The 10,593-nt window shown below is 42.6% G+C and overlaps 1 protein-coding gene across 1 annotated transcript in view; it reads left to right on the top strand.

Annotated features, from left to right (window-relative positions):
* The first annotated feature begins 384 nt into the window (after positions 1-384).
* Cerkl (ceramide kinase like) overlaps positions 385-10,593 on the top strand; it is a 104,222-nt gene continuing 94,013 nt past the window's right edge. Inside the window, exon 1 of the mRNA XM_036185880.1 lies at positions 385-580. Within this exon, the coding sequence (XP_036041773.1) occupies positions 385-580 (196 nt within the window). The remainder of the gene's footprint in view (positions 581-10,593) is intronic.

Raw genomic sequence — 10,593 nt, 5'->3', positions numbered from 1 at the left:
GAACTCAGAAATCCGCCTGCCTCTCTCTGCCTTCTGAGTGCTGGGACTAAAGGCATGAGCCACCACTCAGTATTTTGGGTACCCTCAGACCTATTTGATAAGAACCTGCACTTTATTTAACAAGGGACCAGGTGGTGTCTACCAAGCCAATTTGGGGAATGCTTGTAGCCCTTGAACTCCTATGGGGCAGCAAGGCCCAGAGGACACTGGAAGGCTAGACCAGGGGAAACTCCAGCGGCCCCGCCCTCCCGCCCCGCCTCCTTTCAGGCTCGTAGCGTGGTTGCCCTGGCAGCACCTGAAGCGGCCAAGGCCGAGGCTGTAGACACCCTTCCTTCCTCAAAGGCCTAGCAAGGGTCGCCGATTTCGCCCAGCGTACTGCCCGCCATGCTCCTGGGGAAACGCGGGAACCGGGTGGGCGCCCTGGAGGAGGGGACGCCCTTTGGGTCTCCGCAGCTCCCAGAGGCGGTGGCGGAGCGGGTCCTGCTTCGGGGCATCTTCGAGATCCAGAGGGAAAGCTGCGATGTGGTGCTGGGCGAGCGGGCCTTGCGGTGGTGGCGCATCCAGCCCGAGCTCCCGGCGGGTGAGTGGCGGCCCCCCATCTTCCCATGAACCCCCCTACCCCCGACTCCGCAGCCGCCACGTCCTCCTGCCTCCTCCCGGACACCGAAACCCAGCTGACCCTTCCGCCTCCCAGCCTCCAGTGGGGTTGTGATTGCAAAACAAGGAAGTTACAGTCCACCTTCCACTTGGAACAAGTTTTGAAATCCGATTTTTAATGAATTTCTAAAGAATATCGCATCACAGATTTGTTTTACTTAATTAAACTTACCGTTTATTGACCTAAAGTTTTTGATTAGAAAATATGATTGCTGCACTTTGCCGTAGAAATATTTCAAGTCTAATTTTCAGTTAGAGGTGACTTGGAGAAGAATGGAATGTGGTTTACAGCCTATTTTAACTAGCTACATGTTTATAAAATAAAAATAAATAAATAAATAAAAACCCAGCTGATTCCTTCCCCCACCTCCCCACCCCCCACCTCCCCACCCCCCACCCCCCGGCCTCTGGAGAAAACTTGTGCTATGGTTTGTCATAGAATGGAAAAGTCAATGTTTGAAAGTTTCTTGTTCAAAAGTCTAACAAAATGAAACCATCCAGTCAGGAACCAGCACTAGCCAGGCCTGTGAATTCTGGCTGAGTGACATTCGCAGTGGCCATCACCTAAGCAACGCCACTTTGGGATTTTGGCAAAATGTTTTCATGTGTTTTGAAAACCCAAGATGAGGTATATTCCTGCACCTTTGAAATTACAAGCTAGGTGCCGGGATGTGGATTCGTTGTTAGGCCATAAATCAGGACAAGTCAGGGGATATAAATGTTTATAACTAGAATTTGGATTAGCCTAGGGAACCAATTTAACCTAGAAGCTGATAGGATTCAGACTGTGCAGTGAGACCCCGTGTAGGTCGGTGCTGCAGCAAATCGTGACATGAGCAAAGAAATGCCGTTAGATAGTGAGTGGTGATTTAGGAAAAATAGGTTTAATTAGCACTCCTGGTAATAGAATTTGAAAAGCTCTCTTGACAGTTTATTACTCCAAAGTTTGTAAGTGCTTATTCTGTTGGATTTTGCCCTGAGACCCTTTGGTTTTCTTTCTCTTCATTTGAGCACACTAGTCTTCGCAATTAACACCTGGTATTTAAAACACCTTGAGCTTCTAATATTGGCGCCTCAGAAGCCCAGCACTTTTATTTGTAGAACAGCTCAAGAGGCCTTATGCTAAATCCAGTGGGCCTCAGTGGCGTAGATGTGAGTTATGAGAAATGAGTGGAGGGGCTCCAGATCAGAGGAGAGACTGGACCCGAGCCACCATACTTAGGAGGACATGGTGTTTGGATGTGTGGTAGAGGAGGTCATGGCTATTGTTGCTTAGCCGGTATATGCACGGGCTGGGGTAATGAGGTCTCTGGATATTATTGCATGGTGTATAATGAGCTGTTATGAGAGCATTCAATTTTTAAACTCGAGGTATCTTAGCAGTTTCACTGATGAAACAAAATACTATGTGGTCTTCCCCAAATTGCCCATCTTGAGCATGATGAGGGGAGACACTAATGTATTTCTTGAAGGCTATCACTGCAAGAATTATGATTAATTGATGGTCTTTTTTGGCAGGGTGAGTATGGCCATAGTGATTGCAGTTTGCTTATTGGGTTCAAGGTTGACTTGGAGTGACAGTTTTGTTGTTCTTTTCTGTAGAGATGAGGCTTGCTAGGGTCTACTGATCAAGGTGGGAGGCTTATACACACTAGAATACAGTTTGGGCCTTTTCTCTTTAAAAGAAGGGATGTTTTCCATTTAGTTTGTTAGGTCTTATTAAGGAACATAGTAACCCTGTGAGCAGTTATTCCCTTACAGCCTAAATGCTTTGGTACTTAGTGCTCAGAGGTGTTGTTGAATGTTTTAAAGATGCAACCCAAAGACTAGTGTCTTTGCCTGATACCTAAAGACATGGATACAAAGGCTGAAACTGCCACCCGCCACTCATTCACAAATGTTGAATGTTGAAGTACACAATAGTTTATGAAATGATCTAAAGAGCTACAGGATGTGGGCCTCACCGTGAAGAATTTCAGTGTGTTCAAAGGAAAGCAATCTACTCATAATAGGGAAGTTAGCATAAAGGATCATTAACTGTTTAAGTCCCTGCTTCCCAAATAATGGGGGTGGGGCAGGAAAATTGAGCTTAATGGTATTTGATAAGGGTTTGTTGTCAGAAATCAAGATGTTAAATGAGGGCCTGGAGTGTAGCTCAATGGTAGAGTTGATGGCTGATTTCCAGTGGTGTGTGAGGTACTCAGTTCATTTCCTTATACCCTTTGATTTTATTCCATTCACATGTGCCTACACGTGTCTCTACAGGTGCCTACCCTACACATAGTCTCTCAAGTCTACCTCTTTGGGCTCAGGAAAGATGTTGTCTTCTTATCCGTAGACATTAGCCTTTTTTTTTTTTTCCAGCTCTTTTAGTTAAGTGTGGTAATAGCTCAGGACTTGCTCTTCCTAACAGCCCACAGTTTGGATCTAAACAGACTCCTTCTCCTGTCTCTCTGCTTCCTTCTCACTTTGTCTAATGAGCTTCTAGATAAGTGGTGTCTCACACCTCCTCCTCTAAGTCACCTCTGACTTATCCCTCAATTCTGCTCTCTTCCTCTTGCTGAACGTGCTCAGGTAAAGGTTGGAAACAATTTCTGATTGTTAAATCCAATGGGAAATTCCAGTCCTTCCCTTTATGGATTTCTCCTTCCTATGACTGTGACTCAACTCCATTAGCCTGATGCCAACAGCACCTAGCTCTTCAGTCTCACCTGGGACTTCATTCTACATACTTGTAAAATTTGGTGTTCCCAAGGAGTCTGGTCTGTTATGACTCTAAATAGAGAGTCATATTGGCAGGCCGTGTAGCCCATGAATCTTCCAGCTGTCCAGGATATCCACATTGTATGTATTAATTGCCCCAAAGTCGCTTTTTAGATATCTTTGATATTTGATCAACTGCTATTGTTTTGCAGAGCTTGTATATTGGGGTCAGCACCATTCATAGCTTCGGATACCCACTGGAACATATTCCTGATGGATAAATGGGGAATTACCACATTTCTGAAGGTCAGACAAGATGTGAGGCCAGAGAGAACTGGTTATACTAACAATAAGGCAGTAGGGGTACTATGCTTAGGACCAAGGGGCAAAATGAGGGAGCAGGCCTGAGTTTAGACACTATGTGAATAAAGCCACTATGCCTTTGCCTTAACCTGATTCATTTCTTCCATCAACCCTACAGGGAAGGAGATTAGGAATCACTTACCTTAGCTTCTGTCTTATGTCCCAGGCCAACAATCCTTAGGCAGAAGTAAGATGAGTTCTTGATGCCATCCACATGTTGTGGCTTGCTGGGCACAGTGCAAGTGAAAAATGATAGAGTCTAGGTCCGGAGAAAGGAAGACAGTCAGAACATCTGTTTTGTTTACTCTCAGCATCCTGGCAAGTACCAGACATACCAACATTTACTGATTGAACAAGTTTGTGACTGATTGTTGGCCTCATGAACTTCAGTTTTCTCTAGTGTCTTGTACCATGATAAATACTAAGTATTGATTCCTCATCATCTACAGGAGGATTATCACCTCTTTTCTCCACTTTAACAATCGGAACTCTTAGCCAGGCTATGGTGGTACACACCTTTAATCTCAGCACTTGGAAGGCTGAGGCGGTCAGATCTCTGAGTTTGAAGTCAGTCTGGTCTGTGTTCTAGTCTGTGTCCTAGTCTGAGTTCTAGGACAGCCAGGGATACTCAGAGAAACCCTGCCTCAAAAAATAAATAAAAGATAGCTTATGCTGGAGAGGATGTGGAGCAAGGGGAACTCTCCTCCACTGCTGGTGGGAATGCAAGTTTGTACAGCCACTTTGGAAATCAATATGGCGCTTCCTTAGAAAATTGGGAATCCATCTCCCCCAAGACCCAGCTGCAGCACTCTTGGGCATATGCCCAAAGAATGTTCAATCATACCACAAGGGCATTTGCTCAGCTATGTTCATATCATCTTTGTTTGTAATAGCCAGAACCTGGAAACAACCTAGATGCCCTTCAACTGAAGAATGGATAAAGAAAATATGGTACACATACACAATGGAGTACTACTCAGCAGAGAAAAACAATAACATCATGAGGTTTGCAGGCAAATGGATGGATCTAGAAAAAATCATCCTGAGTGAGGTAACCCAGACTCAGAAGGACAAACATGGTATTTACTCACTCATAGGAGTATACTAGATGTAAAACAAAGATGACTAGACTGCTACACAACTCCAGGGAGGCTACCTAGAAAACAGGACCCTAGAAAAAACACATGGATCACCCAGTGACAGAGAAATGGATGAGATCTACATGAACAACCTGGATGACAGTGGGAGTAATGAAGGGCAAGGTTTGAGGGAAAGAAAGCTTAGGGGATCAGGAGATCCCAGCTGGATCAAGAACAGAAAGGGAGAACAAGGAATAACAGACCATGATAAATGAAGACTACATGAGAACAGGAATAGGCAGAGTGCTGGAGAGGTCCCCAAAAATCCACAATGATACATCCTCTGTAGACTGCTGGCAATGGTCGAGAGAAAGCCTGATCTGACCTAGTCTGGTGATCAGATGACTAAACACCCTAACAGTCATCTTGGAACTCTCATCCAATAATTGATGGAAGTAGATGCAGAGATCCTCAGCCAGGCCCCAGGTGGAGCTCCAGGTGTCCAACTGTCGAGAAAGAGGAGGGACTGCAAGAGTGTGAATTGTTGAATCCAAGATTGCAAAAAGCACAGGGACAAATAGCCAATTGTATGGAAGCACATGAATTATGATCCAATGGCTGAGGAGCCCCCAGCTAGATCAGGCCCTCTGGATAAGTGAGACAATTGAATTGCTTGATCTGTTTGGGACATACCCAGTCTGTGGGACCAGGACCTGTCCTTAGTGCATGAGCTGGCTCTTTGGAACCTTGGGCTTACAGAGGGACACATGCTTAGTCTGGAAGGAGGGGACAGGACCTGCCTGTACTGAATCCACCAGGTTTAAATGAATCCCCAGGGGTGTCTTGGTCCTGGAGGACATGGGAACGGAGGTGAGGGTCTGGGGGAAGGTAGGGGTGGGAGCGGGAGGGGGGAGGACAGGGGAACCCATGGCTGAAGTATAAAATTAAAACACATGAAAATAATAAAATAAATAAAACAGAAACGAACTGGAACTCTTTATAAAAATGTTCTGAAGCTCATCTCCAATATGTAATGGTAGGCTGAGTTTCTCTGTGTCCCAGCAGCTGCTCCCAAATAACCAGTTCTCATCATCATTAATAATAATAATTAAAAAAAAAACCTGATTGACTGGTAGCTCAGGCTTATTACTAACTAGCTCTTACAACTTAAATTAACCCATTTCTATTAATCTACACTCTGCCACATGGCATTACCCCTCTTTCATTTTGTACCTCCTGTTTCCTTTCTGTGTCTCTCTGGTGACTCCTCTGACTCCATCGTTTTCCCCAGTATTCTCTCTGCCCCCACCCCCAAATCCTGCTTAGCTATTGGGCAATCAGCTTTTTATTAGCAATGAGACCAACACATTTTCACAGACCATAGAAGGATTATTCCACAGCATATAGCGCATCAAAGTCAAAGTTTCTTAATCAGAGTGGTGATTCTGTCTTATTGGCTTCCACTTTGCCTAGTGGGACCAAGTTTGTTTCTTTGAAAACCCACTGAGTAGGTAATAGACTAGGAGACACACTGTCCAACATAGCACAAGGTCTCCATGATCTACACCTGCCTGACTCTGCATCTTTATTTCTCAGTGCGTTCCTCAAACTTTACCACCTTATGATGGATGGGATGATGGAAATAGTGTCCCATAGACTGAGTTTTTCCATGTGACTCAGTAGCTTCCTCCACTCTCCTTCCAATGCTTCCGTGTTTATACTCATTAAATCTAATGAAGACTCATTATAGACTTTTCCCCATTCTCATCAGGCATTTGGGCTTCATATACCGAAACATGAATAACCATTTTATTCTCACCAGAGGACAAGGTCCTTGCATGTCTTTAACTTTATATTGTTTTCAGATTTCTAATATAAGAATTAGTGTTGCCCCCCTTTTTGTTGTGAGGGTCTAGCAGGGAGTTTCTGTTTTGCTCAGCTTCAGGGTTATAAAGACCAGGAGTCTGGCACTGTTGTATAAACTATAGGAACCATAAGGTATTATCCAGTTCAGAGAATGATATTTTTTTATTGCTGAAATGGTCCTTAATGATCTTCTGACTAGAACTGCCTTACTGATTATGACTGCCTTACTTGTAGATCTTAGATGGGTTTATTCTTGCTGATATAAGGTAGTTGACAACAGAGCTGTCTGTGACCTAGAAGGTGGCAATATCCTAAAGAAATGAGAGTGGAATCAAGTGAGATTTCTGAGACCAAATGTAAATTTTGGTCACATAAACCCAAGACTTGGACTCTGCCAAAGCAGGTCAGGTGCAGGGCCTAATGCAGACCTTTCTCCACCTGGCCTTAGGACTGGGTATAAAGTGCCAAGATTTACAGAAAAGCTCAGAAAGATGTGGGCAGATAGATACAACTGGCATTTACCTATTTATCTTTTAACTTTTAATGAATTTGTTATTTGGCAATTTCTTATATGTATAAGGTACATTCTGATTATTGTAATCTCAGACCCTCTAAAGTCTCTTATCCCTATCGACATCCCCTCCTACCTATAATTCAAACATTAACTTCTTGAGGCCCATGGAAGTTTGCCAGGATCATTTGTGCAATTATGAGTTTGGATCTAGCCCTGGTGGGCTCCTCAGTGGTTACACAACTAAAGATGTGACTGTTCCTCCCTCAGAATCCATCAGTAGACAGTAACTCAACTGGGAGGGGTAGGGCCCTATGGGCTCCTCCTGGATCCATGATGGACTGTTGATAGCCTAGACTTTTGTAGCTCTAGTGCATATAGTCACAATTGTTGAAATTAATCTGTTTTATACTATGACTGTTAGCCTATGTTCTCACTAGCTCAGAGATTTCCAGAGTTCAATATTTTCAACAGTAAGGATGGATTGTCCAATGCATTGTTTTCTGTCCCAACCGATGACTCACTTCTAGGAACATGCGTTTGTTAAGTGGCAATCTTTCATTTGAAGTGTGTGATTGGAGGAGGAGGCATAAGACTTTGCACACTCCAAGCATGAAGATGTTTTATTGTCTTATATGATCAGATGTTATCTCTTATCCACAAAACAAAAGGAATGGGGGTGTTAGGCTAGATCAAGCTTAGTTGTACTTCATTTACAAATGATGTATTTAGAGATTTCTGTGGCATGTATCCATAAGCCCAATGCTCCCCATGCTGGGAGCATGTCTCTTCTCTTCTTTCTTTTTGCTCTGAAGTGAGGGATCTGAGGGAACAGAAAAGCATGACACACACCTGTACAGATATATGATCTTTGAAAATAAAAATTTCACAAAGCAAATCTCACCATTGGCCTGGGAAGGTCACTCAGATTTTCATTACAAATGATGATTTGTAATGAATTTTCACCAAATTCATAATTTAAAGTCAACACCTTGAAGTGTGTGAGAACATATTATTGGAGCCCCTACATTTCTGGCATCTGTTTGCATATATAGTATATGGCATATTTCAGGCATGGGCACAGAAGGCTTTCAGGTCTTAATTCTGAGCCTGCAAGTGTGTAATTGACTTAAACAAATCAGCTAACCCGGCTGAGAGACAATTTGCTCACCTGCAAAATGAAGGATTTGCATTATACCAAAGTCTCTAAAGACCAGCAGTTCTGATCACTTGTGACTCTGTAATTTATAGAATAAAAACCAGGGCATTTGTCTGAGTAAGGTTTGAATGGCCAATGGGTTTAGGCTTTTGGGGTGTGTGTGTGTGTGTGTGTGTGTGTGTGTGTGTGTGTGTGTGTGTTGTGTGCTTTTGTTTTCTGGTGGAAACTTTGTACCTGAGTGAATTTCTCATTAGAAGAACCATGTGGGAAACAGGATACACTTCACTTCCCCAGCACCAGGGTGAGATGAGAAATGGACAGGGGCCACTTCACAAGCCTTGTTTGTGTGTTAGTCTATGTCTCACAATAGACAGAAGGTACATCTTATCCCATCTTAATTTTGTTTTATGATCATGTGGTTTCTCCCAAACTTCCGAGCAGACTCTATAATTGTATTAACATTAAAATATCATGTTTCAAACATTTTTTATATAAAATGAGAGTTTCAGCTTTCAATTATAACTCTCAACTCTATATTTACTACCTCTGACACAATCTAAAGTTGTTTTCTTAAAAAAAAATAATTCCTACCACCACTCTTAGCTCAGCTGAATTAGACCAGTGACCAGTAAAACCCAAGAAAGCCAGGCTTCATAGCAGAGTCTTGAAAGGATCTCTTGTTACGAGCGAACCTGATTTTCTCCATCTATAAGTCATTAATATAAACACATTTACTTACTGGAAATTTAGCAACAAGAAAGATAATGTAGAAAATGTGACAATGAGAAAAAGAAATGATTATATTGAAGACAATGGGAGTTGGTGATTACTTGAGATTTAGCTGAGTAGGGCACATTCTAAGTATTAATCTGCCTAAGCTGTTTGGTAACAGATGTAAGCGAAACAGATACCCAGAGCTCTGCTGTGTACTTCCAAACTGAGACATCTGTCAGAGGGCCGTGTGGTCACAAATAATGGAAGCAGGGGCTAACCCCCAAAATGACCTATTCCTCATGTGAATTAGGGAAGCAGTAATTAGTAAGACACAATGCTTTGAGCCATCATTCTACACATTAACAAGAAAATGCCTCAGAGTAGTGTGTTCCAAAGCTATCAGACTTGAAGGAATTCTTAAAAGAGATCTGAAGATTCAACTTTATGTAGTAACTGTATTATACCTGTTAATAAGATTTTAAAAGTATCTATTTATCCTATAAATATTGCCCAAGATTTTTGTTTTTTATTAAGATAAATTGATCTTCCTCATAACAAAACAAACAACAACAACATAGAACCAATATGGAGTGACTTCTCCATTGTAGGACTGCCAGTTGGACCTTGTGAGATGCTGCATTGGGAACGGGCCAATACAGGTCCCACGCCCTGCCAGTAGCTATTGGAGTAACAGAGACATGGCTAGTATGTCAGAAGAACAAAATTGGAAGTAAGATTGAATTTTAATTTATTTAGGTCTCATATGTGCAAGAGGCTGGTGGCGACTTCATTAGATAATGCCATGATAAAACAGAGAGTGGGAATGTTCATTTTTGAGCTAGGGTTATAGCTCAGGGAGAGAATGCTTGCGGGGCCCTTGGTTCCATCCCTGGTACTGCCAAGAACAAAAGAAAAGGGAAAGTTTTCTTTATTCTTGGGATTTAATTTTAGTGTGTATGTTTACATAGGAAGGTATCATTTCCAAAATGGTTACCCCAGCACAGAATGGAGAGTCATGCAATTTGAGTGGCCTGTCAACAAGAAGAACAATTGAGTGCTAGGGGGTGTGTGATGGAACTTAGGATACCAAGGCAGGGGAGCTCAAGCGCCACACCTTCCAAATCAGAAGTAAAAACAAACCAAAAAAATTAACAATTCTGAATCTGGAAAGAAGTGGCAGCTACTTTAAATATTTTGAGTATAAAAGATGGCATTTGTTATTTGTGGATTCATTGACTAGTGATAGAGTTAAATGCATAAAAGCCATTCTACTATTCACCACAGTCATGGTGTTTATTGTTTGAACTGAAATTTGACAACTATCAATTGACTACTGAATTGAAATGGTCATTGTCCTATCCGCTCTGACCTTGGGAAATTCCAAAAGATGAAGAGCCCATGTACCAGCCAAAAACAACACTTTCAAACTTGACCCTTTTTCTTCTCCTTCCTCCTCCCCCTTATCTTTACTCCTCTGGGCCCTTTGGAAATGGGACTGGTACACAAGTGCCCCCTGGGAGAGGAGACAAATCTTTTACTGG

Source organism: Onychomys torridus, chromosome 4 (genome assembly GCF_903995425.1).
Source record: "Onychomys torridus chromosome 4, mOncTor1.1, whole genome shotgun sequence".
Taxonomy (NCBI): domain Eukaryota; kingdom Metazoa; phylum Chordata; class Mammalia; order Rodentia; family Cricetidae; genus Onychomys; species Onychomys torridus.
This window is presented reverse-complemented; position numbering and strand designations above follow the sequence as displayed.